General features: G+C 41.1%; 1 protein-coding gene across 1 annotated transcript; it reads right to left on the reverse strand.

The window, feature by feature from the left end:
• Nucleotides 1–10,989: 10,989 nt before the first annotated feature.
• Nucleotides 10,990–12,414, reverse strand: foxi1 (forkhead box i1). The gene is made up of 2 exons (XM_053340814.1): nucleotides 11,817–12,414; nucleotides 10,990–11,525 (listed from the first exon to the last, which is right to left on the reverse strand). Exons 1-2 carry the CDS (start codon nucleotides 12,412–12,414, stop codon nucleotides 10,990–10,992), a joined length of 1,134 nt encoding a protein of 377 aa, XP_053196789.1.
• Nucleotides 12,415–12,667: the final 253 nt, after the last annotated feature.

Below are 12,667 nucleotides of genomic sequence, written 5' to 3' on the forward strand. Positions count from 1 at the left end.
TAATTGTACTATTTTATTTATTGTATTATATATATACTATGTATACTGTTTTTACTGTAAAGCACTTTGTAACTTTGCTTTTAAAGGTGCTATTTAAATAAAGTTATTATCATTATTATTATTCAGAAAAACTGGAACATTTTCTAGAAATACATTTTGGTTTTGAAATGTTTTAAATGTCACTTTTCATTGCTGAGAATGCCACAAACTAAATTCCTTTCACCTCCTTTGTAGTCAAAATTTTAGACCAATATGTCAGAAGATGGTCAAATTAAAACTAAAACTACCAGTATGCCAAGATACCATTAGGGATGTGAGAAAATATGTTTTTTGTTTTTCTTGGGTTTTGTTTTATTTGAGTGGAATGAACCTTTAAATTAAGAACTTAAATTCAGAAAATTGTGTTTTTCATTACATTCTCAACATGAAATAGATTTATTGAACACCATCAGAAAAACTGAAAAGAGAAAATAAAAACTCAAGCTTCTGTGTGGAAAAACAGTCAGCTTTAAATATTTTACTCTAATCTATTTTTTATAGGTACAGTACAGTTGTGCTGAATTAATCAATGCCACAACCTGCCCAGCAGAGGCCCTCGTTCCTTCTCCTCCCTCTAGCCAGAAACCAAAAACCTCTGTCACCATACCAAAGCCATACCAAGACAGAGGATCCTAAGACACAATAAAATCGGAGATGTATGGGAACCATCGAGGTAGAAATGTGTGCAGTGATTTATCCCAGTGCGCCTTTCCCAGGTTAGACCCAGACATGCCTATATGTGAAGATTTAAATGTGAGATACAGGTGAAGGGATTTAAAATGACCCTGACAGAAACTATGAAATATGGGAACATAAACGTACATACTGTCAAATGGGTAAAATATCATATGGGTAACACATACTCTACCATACACTGAACCCCTGCCAGCTCCTGGAACAGTGCCCAAACTGGGATTCTGGGACAACTTTGCTCCCTGTATTCTGTATAATTTTACCTTGTATATAAATTTGAGGTTCATTGCCTGTACAACCTGAGCAGTAAAACTATTCAGTAGGTGATTCCAAACATTATTCCTTGTGCTTTTCAAAAGCTTTCTAATCCTTTAAGTGTGACACAAACACTTAACAAAGGAATGCTTCTTCACTGTGCTTAAGCGCAACCCGCTGAGAAGAGAGCTCTACTTGCCATAAGATGTCAAAATAATCAGCTCAGCGAGTTCAGAGGCTGGCACAGCTTCAAAAGACCGGCCATCGTGTATGACAAAGCCCGAGTCCACACTCTGGACGCAGTGGAAAACAAGACCGTGTCTGTGAGTTCAATGGCACAACAGGGACAGAAAACACAAGGATGTTCTGATGTATTGACAACACAAAAAATATGCTTTTTCATTTATAAAAGACAATACTCTATGCCCCTTCTCTTCAACAAAATACTCTGTTATCATAAAGTGTATCCACACTTGACTTTAGAAGTTGGGTCACCTCAATTCAGGAAATAAAAAGCGGGGCTAAACTTTATTCTCTTCTTTATCCCCTCTGACTTGTTACTATGTGAGAGTTGACAATGTGTAGCAGAATAGACAAAGCTATTACATGTTGAAATATGAAATAAACATGGGTAGACTGACAAACTAGCATCATTATGATAAGAGCTGAAACGACAATAAGCCAATCGACAAAAGATAAACTGTCAGTCATCTTTCAAGCTAAATTGAAATACATGATCTTGTCCCAGCTTCTAAATTGTGAGGATTAGCTGCTTCTCTTCGTCTTATGTGATAGTAAACTGAATATACTAATGTTTTGAAGTGCTGGTCAGGTAAAACAAGACATTTTACATCATCAACTTGCGCTTTATGAAATTACGAGGGGTAATTATATTTTGCAGTTATGTTCTTTAAAAACTGAGTGCCATAATTTGGTATCTGTTCAAGCAAGAATACAAAATGCCATCACCCCATTATTATGAGGATAGTGCTGTCATAATTTATCCAGAATTGTCAGTCATTGTACAAGATATAAGGGGACTTGCCCTATTCAGGAAGTACAGAGATGATGTGGAATACTGGCAAAAGCTGTATTGGTTTCCTCTAATAAATCTATGCAATCATAAAATATGGGAAGTAGATAATGAAATAAGCTTATGTTCTTTAGTAGATTTAGTAACAGAACAAACTTTCCCATGTATTTTGTGTAGTACAGTAAAGGTGACCATCAGCAAGGAAGGTGATTACTATTTAAAATAGTTAAAAATACATCCCACATGTAGATTTCGATTGCTGTTGACTGTAAATATCAATCCAACCTGACCTGCAGGTACTCTTCCCTCTAACAGTCACTGAGGAAAAGTGAGACAAGAATATGACCAACTTGAAAGACAGTGGGAAGTTTTAATCTTCACAACCTGAGAAAGGCAGTTTGATCGTTGGCAAATGTGATATAACGGCTAAAGCACAAAGCTTCTCAAGCCAGTGCCAACACTTCAATTTATCCCCACAATACAATTTTCCTTTTATATAAGGCATTTATTTCCTCATTCATGTCAGCCTATTAAATGGCCTCTAGTTTTAATGTCAGTAAGCAGATTGGACTTTGTTGGAAAATGTGTGTTATATGATATGGACTTTGGCGGAGTAGTCTAATGAAGGATGCATTGTTTGCGAGAGTCTTATAAGAACGCTTGTGACTACCGTGACAGCTTCCCTGGCTCTGGCATGTGCTTGGCTTTTAATCAAAAAACAACACTGTACACCTGATCATCCTGTTCACACCTGAACTAGATTGGCTTCATGCTGTTACAATGACTCCTTTATCTCAGAAATACATTGCCACCTACTATCCTACATTAAAACACTTGCTGGCTGCAGATATTTGATGGACCATAACAAGCTGTGATTTTCTGTTAAAAATAAAACTGTGGGAGACACACACACAATGGGCTTTCAGGCATCTGCGGTTAAAAACACATTTGATTACTGCATCAATTGCGTCTATGACTTGCATGATTCATCTGAGGATCATTTTTAAACAATCACTTGTCACTGAGGTCTGTTCATGCACTTTAGCAGGTGGCTCTTTTCATTAAACCTAAACGCCTGATGATTGTGCTCTTCATTAAAGGCTGTCCGGTAATATGGGCCTGAGATGATTGCCCCTGCGGTGGTTAAATATAGTGGTTGGACAAGGCCTCTGCTGCTGCGTAATGAGAAAAGTCAGTAGAGCCGGGGCTATTACGCTGTCAGCGCTCATACCATTACACACCATTAAAAACAGCACAACTCTCTGATTCATCCTCTTTATATTTATTGGGTAAATTGCCAGATCTAATTGTAGAAGCAGTCCAACCTCTGCATAGTTCATGTGTCGTCATTTTGTAGCCTCACCGCAGACACTCTCTGTTATTCAATAATAAATACAGTATATGAGGGGTTGATAAATTCCATATTTGAGATAGATAGATATTAGAAGAAAATCTGATTATGTTTTTTTTGGAGTACTCTAACTTTCTCACAAGTGGAAGGATTGATAGAGGATGAGGTAACCTGTATAGTATTTCTGTTGTTCATTCAGTAAAATGAGAATACTAAGCTGTAAACTCAGTCATTAGCATGTGACCCATACGAGCCCCCAGTGTTGACATGTACGCAGAGGGCAGTGTGCCTAGCTTATTTAAGGGAATAGAAATGAAGCACTTGTCACTCCCCTTTATCAAATTCTTTCTATAGTGCTATGGGTCCACTTTTGGGACGGCTTGAATGCTGACTGCAAAACCTACTGCCTCTTTGCACACTTACCAGACAAAAGGGGGATTTTCACAATCTGACCACACATGCCCATACAGTCGGCCCTGAGACAGACCAAAACAAAGCATCTTCTATATGCTCATTTGTGAAGGTCATTAATATCTAATCATATTCAAATTACTCTTGAGGAGGTATCTGAGCAGTATGCAAAGGGAGATCAGGGGGCTTGCCCTCCAGGACATGTCCCCCTCCTGGTTTGAATCCCCTGTGGGCTTGTGGACATGTCGTGGCCCATCACCCTGCAGACAGACAGACAAGTCTCAGAGTGGGGTCGTCCGCTAGACTGGCAGCTTGATAGCTGTGTTCACCCCCCTCCCTCTCTATTGTGATTTGACTGCTGGTCACAAGTCCCATTAGCATAATGATAAGAGATAGTGACACCTCCCTTTGAATTCTATCAGGTAGCCTGAAAGCTGAGTGTAATGAAAGGGATAATTACACAATTTATATAGGGAGGGGCAATGACAGTTGCACAAAGCTATCTGTCCAAGGCCTGACCCACCTAATTAAGACAGTGTCCCATCAATCTTGATGTCCCTGTCAGTGTGTTGGACCCTGGCAGTTTAAAGTAAATAAAAAAGTGTTTCCAAACAACTCTTTGCACAGTACAATTAAGGTTTTAGAGTAGGTGAATATGTCATGGTTTTATAGAAAAAAATCTAAGGAAAACTTGACTGAGTCTCCACAGACATTTATTCAGAAGTTATTCACAACTGTCTTGACGTAGTGACAAGGGTTTAAAAAGGTGCTTCATGCTGGGAACAGTAGGGGTTAGAAAAACAAGACTCTTTAAATCACAGCATGGTTAGTAACAGAAGACAGCTGAGAGGGAGAGTATGAGATATATAACTAGCAATCTCCATATTCCTTCTTCAAACATTTAATATACTAATACCAGGTTTTTCTCAGACATAAAGCATCACCTCTCCATAGAAGAGCAAAGATTAGGGGACCACATCAGTATTTAGATGTTCACTGTGACTCTTCCCTCTATCCTTTGTGATTCAAAATGAGACAAGGCTTGTAAAAACATATTTTCCCTCATGGTGAATAAAAAAAGGCCTCTTTGTCAAGTGGGGGCATGTCAACACACTTCTGTAGATGATGTCGGCCTCTCAATGGTGCTGTCATCGTCAGTGCAGAGTGGAAGCGCACACACACGCACGCACACACACACACACACACACAAAAACCTGCATGGGCGACCGTGTGCATGTGCATCCTGGATTAGGTCACAGCACTGGAATGCCATCACATGACAAAGGGGAACAGGCTGCTTTAAATGAGTTAGAGCGACACGCCACTTGCTTGTTTTTTATCACGAAACACTGGCACACTGAGCACAACTCAGAGTGTTAACAGAGGAGTTTTCCCGGCAGCAGCAAGCCTGGAAGCCTGCTTCTCTAGACAGGGTGCATGTCTTGTGTTTATAGTTGACACACAAGCTGTTTGGGGTTGATAGACTCCAATACTAGAGTCAACACATAGCACTTGCTCTGCGCTGATGTTTGTTTGAACACTTGTCTGGCAAATAAGCATCTTCTTTCTGTTTCCTGGCCTGCTGCTGCTGCTGCATAAGCAAGGATGGTTTTATGTGCCTGATATATTTCTCTTCCTAAAATATTTCCTGTGTTACACTATGAGATGAATGCATACAACCACAGATTTGAAAACAAGTATTAAATCTTAAAAAAAAGATGGAACAAAGTCTAGATTGTATTTTTATGCTGCGTAGAAATGTCTGCATGTTACATAATCTCGGTAAAGTGAATAAGAGAAGTGAATTGTAATAATATTAATAGCAGGCTGGGGTATAATTAAATACTTAAGGGGGTGATCAGCTTATCATAGTATTACATCTTCTTGATTAAAGCAGTTTAAAAGAGCAGCCTTTCTTTCCCTCCTCTTTAAGATGATAGCAGCTGCCTCAGAAGTGAGCCGGGGCCTTGAAGTGCAGGCTAGGATTAGTGGCAAACACAAAAGGAGCATTTGGAGGGGGCATGCCAGTCCCTTTTGAAAGGCTATCATTTAGAGCCTTCAGCCGTAGATCATCTGCAGCTTACATGGGGAAAATTTGGTTAAATGTTGATCAGGCCCATTATTTAACTCTCTGTGAGGGGTGTGTTTGATGGTTTGGGCCAGGGAGGGCTCCAGAGGTCTCTGAGGCTGTGTCTGTCTCTCCTCTCCTGTTTCTCTATTGGTATGCATCCCTCATAATAGAGGCGGGAGGTAGGGGGTCTCATTAGAGGTTGGGGGAGTGTTGTTTTGAGGGGGGGGGGGCAACCAATGAATTCCTTAGGGCAGATGCACTAGTATCACACAGAACTGAAGCTGAATAACGCTTCACAAGAGCAGGTGAAAATCATAAATACATTCTTGTTTGCTTCTGTAACTTTTGTGATGCAAAGAAAAAACAGTTTCACGTCTGTTTCTGAATTCCGTGCATCAAAACGTGTCTGAGAGTACACAAGTGCTCCAGGTGGGCTGCGTCTTTTGACAACAGGAATTTCATGCGATGTAACATTCACACTGAGAGATAGCTTCCTTTAGAACTCCTGACAATGACTGACAAGTGGCACAGAGGTAGCTATTTTGAGAATCCCCTGAGTACAGAATAATCTCCTCACTTCCGTGTTGCCACCAAGAGTCCAGGCTGCTCCCGGTAAAGTGGATTCCCTCTGGGTAGCTACTTCCTCTGTCATCTGTCACCACTTCCTGTCGGTGAAGAGCAGGTAATGACAGCATGCAGGTGTTGCTAGCAGGGTGGTATCACTGAAGGCGTCTAGCAGCACAAAAATATTTGCCCTGAAAATAAATGCTGTTTGGTGCAGCTGCTTTTATTTCAAATTTTAGTATTAATTTGTTTTTTTTTTCAGTATACCTCCAATATATCACAGCAATCACTGATCACTGTAGTGAGTTCTATTGTGCGCCAACAGGTCAGATGCACTATTATCATGTGCAAGACTTAAAGTGGTCTCTGAACCGAGCTAAAATGATTACATATTGGCTGTTACTCAGATATTTGTTCTGCTGCACTGCACATAGAAATTGATGTTCCATGAACCCTGGATATTGTTCTCATAAGGTCATGGTTTGGAATTTCATGAAGGTGATGAATGGCTGCAGATTTATTGAGGGGCTTAAGAGTAAGTCAGTGTATTGAGATTATTAGAGGAAAGCACCTTTATAAGGACTTAACAGTATCTTCTTCATATGTTTGATTTTCTTTTTTATCACAGGAGCTTGGCTTCTCATGAGTCAGAGTGACCCATAACTTGTTAGAAACCTCAGCCAGGTTGATGAGAACTTTCTTTTCTGGCTTCTCAGCAGTGTGTAAAACTACTGCTATGGTTTGTTATGACAAAGGTCACGGATAAAGGATGATCTGCCTACAGTTCCCTAATGTGAGAACAAAGACTTTGTCAAAATATATTCCAGCAATAGAGTGAGTAGGGGGGGGATAAGTTACATTGTTTTGAGGATAGGTTTTCCAGACAGAGTGATGTGAAGACAGGTCCTGGCTGTGGATTTACTGGGGCTCGTTCTAGTCTGTTAATCCTTGTATCTCTTTGACTCTTTCAGCAGGTTTCTTCAGCTGGCAAACCTTATGGGCTCTGAAGTGTCTGTCCTTCCTGTGCTCACCAATAATTCCTAGTCCTGGTTTACAGCCTGTTTCCCCTGCTGAAACAGAAGGAAAATAAAGGCTGACACCATTAAAGAAAATTATATAACAAAAACAGCTAATTAAATGGTAAAACAATTTGATTTGATTTTAATGTTCTTGACCTTTAATCTCCAAATCTGAATCTTGATTTGAATAAAATGAATCTAAGATAAATAAAGTGAAGACTATGACAAGTGGTGTAGTAAGAGGTGTCTCCACATTTTTCACAGGCTCTCAACAACCGAGCAGTTTTGGACTGAGATGGCTCTTGTTCTGTATAAAATAATCCATATGGCCGCTTGTCCAGAGTGGAGATCCCATGCCGTTATCGGCCCATACGTCAGTCTTTTTATGGGCCTTGGATGTGGTGTGATGAAACCGAATCAGGTCATGCCAATTGATAGACATTATCCTCAGCTATCATTTGCACACACAATCCTTTTAAAGTGGGGCGAGAAGCGATGACCCCCCCTCTTTCCTGCCATATAGTGGCTTCCCCAGAAGCTGTCATCATATTGTTCTCTTAAATATTTAACTTCCTCAAGAGATTGAGCTGTAATATAAGAAATCATCCCTATAATGCCCACTGACTGCTACAAACAGATGTGAAATTTCAGGGTAGATCCAGACTGGATTCAGCCCCCCTAGGGCCAAGCTATCATGTTCTTCACTGGGGTCAAACGGACAGCTTCCCTTTTCATATTACCTCGTAGATTTGTCTGTAAGGTAGTGTTATATGGGCTGTAGAAAATAGGCTCTGGACACATCTTAATATTTGAAATCCTGAATGCATTACAAACCCAAATAGTCATGCAAAGCACATTTTTAGAGTTTCTCATACATTTCTGCATCACCAGAATAAATCTGCAACATGTGGTAAGGAAAGAAAAATCAGCACAGCACATTATAAAAGCAAAGAAGGCTTGCAAGTCTTCATTCTAGTTGCTTATTTATCAGTTGAGGAGATCTCGCTTAACAGCTAATGGGAGTTAAGTTTCCCACTTTGCTGAGTGCAACTTTATCCACCAGTGATTCATCACTCCAGCTCATGTCACTCACTGGCTAACATGGAGAAGCCTCCGGGTTTCAAACTACAGACAACTCATCTTCAGTGCTGTGCTGTTTTAACTGTGGCATCCTGTATTGTTCTTTTTTTTAATTAAAAACTGAGCAACATCTCCATTTATCAATTTGGTGTCTGTTCTCTCTATATTTCTGTTTTATCTCATTAAAACTCCCTTCAGGTGGAGCATATGATGGACCCTTGAGAAAATACCCATCCCTGCTTTTCACAGTTGGCAGCAGATAACTTACTGATATCTAGTCCCATAGAGAAAGAGGATTAAAATAATCTAGTTCTGAAGCAGGTCCTTCAATTATGAGACAACCTCGCCTTTGGAGGGATGACCCTTTGAGGCTGAAACCCTTCATTATGGATTTAGCCCACAAGGCATGTGTGTGGACCTGGGCCATCTTTATGCTCAGGTATTCTGCTGGGCCTGGGCCTATAACCCCGGAGCCAGGGGCCCTCAAGCAGGTAGAGCAGAGACATAGTGGCCTGACTCATATTCATGTGGGCCTGGTAAATGTGCCCTTCAGGCAAAAGAGTACTGGAGCGTTACTTTTCTGAGAACTGAGAGAGCTGAATCGAACTTGGAAAGCAGGGAGATGTACTCTGTAGTTTGCTTGCATGCTGGCTTGTATCTTATTATAATAGATTAATAATTATTTGAATTTAATTATAGTTAATATAACTAGAACTGAGTTAATATAGCTCATAAGAACTAAATGGCCTCTGATTATGAAAGGCTTTATACTCTGTTCACTGAATGTGATGAGGATTTCAACAGAATACGTGTTACTGTGAGAACCTGCTCCTGTATGACAAAAATCCTCTTTGTCTGATCCGTGGCCCTGCTCCATAGATAATAGCTCAAAATGTGGCCTGAGGGAGATAATTTGTTCCCAGATCTTCAGATGGCAATATTTTCATTTGAGCCCAGGAGGGGATCCCTTGAATTGCCAGCCTCCATTGTGTTCCAACAAGGGACACGAACGTCTTGTCAATTAATTTCTCTTTTATTCCAGACCACAGAGCGGGATGCCGTGCGTATCCATATTGTTTGAAAATAAGACAGGAGCAGGGTGTTAAATCACTTGAACATTTCCACTGCATGGGCTATTTAATATTCTCGCCAAATAGCAGGCTTTCTGTTGCGTCCCTCCTGGGTCACAAGCACAACAAAAGCACATTACATGCCGTTGAACTCGCAACTCATCAATTGTTCAACGGATGCTCTTCCACAGTGGTTCCCAATACAAAAAAAAAAATGAGAGAGAGAGAAAAAAAAAAACAAACACAAAAAAACAAATCCTATTAACAGGATTCCCACAGACACACGAAACAGTGAGCGTTTTGCGTGACCAGACTTTGGGAATAGATGGAGACAGGTGGAATATCCAAGCAAACAGGTCAACATCAAACAGGCACAGTCTGAGTCAAATCCAGCCCAGACAAAAAGCTGAACTTCTGAACCTCGTGGAAGTTAAAGGTCTGATTGCTTGTTGAAATGGGGCTATTGGAAGTGACAAGCGGAAAATGTCTCTGTCTTATACACTTTACAGCTTACAGCCACTTGACTTCAGATTTCCTGACAGGCTCCAAAAGCGTTTATATACTGGTTTATTTGCTACTTTACTTGTAATACCAAAACGTTTGAGAAGTTAATCTGATCTTTTTTGAATTGGCTCTGGTGAGAGAGGAAGCACAGCGGGACCTCTTCAATATTTGAAACGGCCGATTTAACTTGAAAATCTGCACAAAAGGGAAGCTTGTAAAACCCTTATCTGCTACAAATAATCTCATAGAAGGGATATCAGTCAGTGGTGATAAAATTATTACACAACTAAATAAACTTGAACCAAAACTAAGCTGGAAAAAAAATCGAGAATTAGACATGTCATGACTTCCATATCCAATAATCAGATAGGAGATAAATAGTCTAAAATAATAATATTCATCCACTTAAATTCACAAGAATAACACATAATCAGGGAGTTCATATAAATGATTTTTATTCAAACATCGAGTTTAAATAAGACACAATTCATTTTCAAAATACATGACTTATGAAAATAATTTCTGTACAGATGTCTGCCCTCCTTTAAACAGAGAGTCGGTCCAAACAAATAACAAAAAATAATAAGTATGAGTTCAAGGATCTCTGTGGGCAGTTTAAAAAAAGAAAGAAATATTTTTTTATAATTGAACATGTTTGTTGCACATAATGGAGCAGTGTCAGGGATGCTCCTTTTTTAATACGCTGGCTGCTTTCTAGGATTATTGTGGAAAACATAGCAGCTCATTTCCAGTGAGATTTACAATGATGGCTACCAAACCAGGCAGTGAGTCATACCTAACAACAGTTTGGCTACTTGAGAATTGTGAAGGCTAACAATGAGTGATAAATTATTATTATTTTCCTGTAACCAGCCCAACACACACAAAGATAAGACAGTTTACACCTCGGTTCCTTCTCGGCTGTATATGAGGTTATTAACACTGAAATGGTTGGAGAGGCTCTGTACAGATGTGTAATAGTTCATTCTGTTGGTGTCAGAGTTCAGAGGAGAAATTAAAGTAGGCGAGTAGGAGCCCAGTCCGGACATGCCCTCTCTGGTCTGCGACAATCCCCCAGAGACATGCCCAGAGCCGAAGTCCCGCTCTGAACCCCTGGAGCCGTCGGTGCTGCCGCTGCCCGCCAACAGCGAGTTCACGCTGGACACGAAGCTGCTGAAACACGGGCTGTGCTCTGCTGACGGAGACGGCGACGACTTGGGTTCCGTGGAGGCCGGGGATCCGTGCAGGCTGGGCGGGGAAGAGCTCAGTAGACTGGCGGTGTCCGAGAGCTTGTGGGGAGCGTCCTCTGACTTGACGGGGAGAGTGGTGCTGTCAGCTCCGTTTAAGTCAGCTCTCCTTTTTCTCTTTCGCCTGAAGTTTCCATTGTCGAACATCTTTTCACAGTTGGGGTCCAGCGTCCAGTAGTTCCCCTTGCCTGAATGAGAAACATAACAATGGTTAAATAACATGCTTAACAAACTTCCAGCTCAGTTTTCCCCCACCTCCACCTCCATCTCCATCTTCTTGACTTTTTGTGTTTAAAATATAATTTCCCCTTTAAAATAATTAAAATTGATAATATGAGTTGAAATGATTCAACATACTTCAGGGGCAGTTTTATCACAACAGTATCATACACCTGATTCTCTAACCAGATTCAATAAAATAAACATGTTTGGCACTTATTTCTACTCATGCATTTTGGCAAAATTATCCAAACACTCACCGGGGTCATCCTCATCTCGTGCCACTTTTTTGAAGCAGTCGTTTAGTGATAAATTGTGGCGGATTGAGTTTTGCCATCCAGCTTTGCTCTTCTTGTAGAAAGGGAAGTTTTCAGCAACATACTGATAGATCTGACTAAGCGTCAACTTTTTGTCTTGGGCGTTCTGTATGGCCATCGCTATCAGTGCTGAGTAGGAGTAAGGTGGTCTAACCATCTTGAAGAGCTCCTGCTGGCTTGATATGGACAGCCACCCCAGGTCTGCTCCACCAAACCCTGTGGGAGGTGGTAAGAACTGCCTCTGGTTTGACCCGTATCCAGACTGAATGTAGGACGTGCCGTTGTTCCCGGGAAGATATGGAGAGGAGTTGATGCTGGGTCCGTTCAGCCATAGGTAAGGATTCGTGGACGGGGAGGTGTACTCGCCGAGGCCGTAGCTGGAAGGGTGCGTCGGCGGCCTCTGTGGGTGGTGGTGGTGGAGGTTCTGTTGGTAAACACCGTAATTGTCGCAGTAGACGGCCATGTCCAGGATCTCCTGAGCGCTGTGGTGCTGAATAGGACTGGTCTGCTGGTTAGATGGTTGGTGTCCAAAAGCGTTCATAATCCGCCCTACCCAGATTCCCAAAATCTAATTTAGTCTCCGTGTGTCTCCCTCAGGACTGAACTCATCCTCAGAGGGAGGAGTATTTATGCGCAGCGCCCGGAGCCTCTACAGGTAGCCCATTGAAGAAAACTTTTGGGATGGTCACACCCCTCTTTTCTGACTTGCTGCAGCCCATTTGTGTTGACCCAATCTCTCTATCAATGAACACCGATACTGCCTATGACTCTAGCGCTGTACTTCTTGTTATGTT

This window comes from Scomber japonicus, chromosome 20 (assembly GCF_027409825.1).
Source record: "Scomber japonicus isolate fScoJap1 chromosome 20, fScoJap1.pri, whole genome shotgun sequence".
In the NCBI taxonomy this organism is placed as follows: domain Eukaryota; kingdom Metazoa; phylum Chordata; class Actinopteri; order Scombriformes; family Scombridae; genus Scomber; species Scomber japonicus.

Excerpts from the sequence above, each read along its gene's own strand:
- foxi1 (XM_053340814.1), bottom strand. The coding sequence starts at position 12,414 with ATGAACGCTTTTGGACACCAACCATCTAACCAGCAGACCAGTCCTATT. Across the intron at positions 11,526-11,816 it reads ACGAGATGAGGATGACCCCG|GCAAGGGGAACTACTGGACG; the intron begins GTGAGTGTTTGG and ends TTTCTCATTCAG.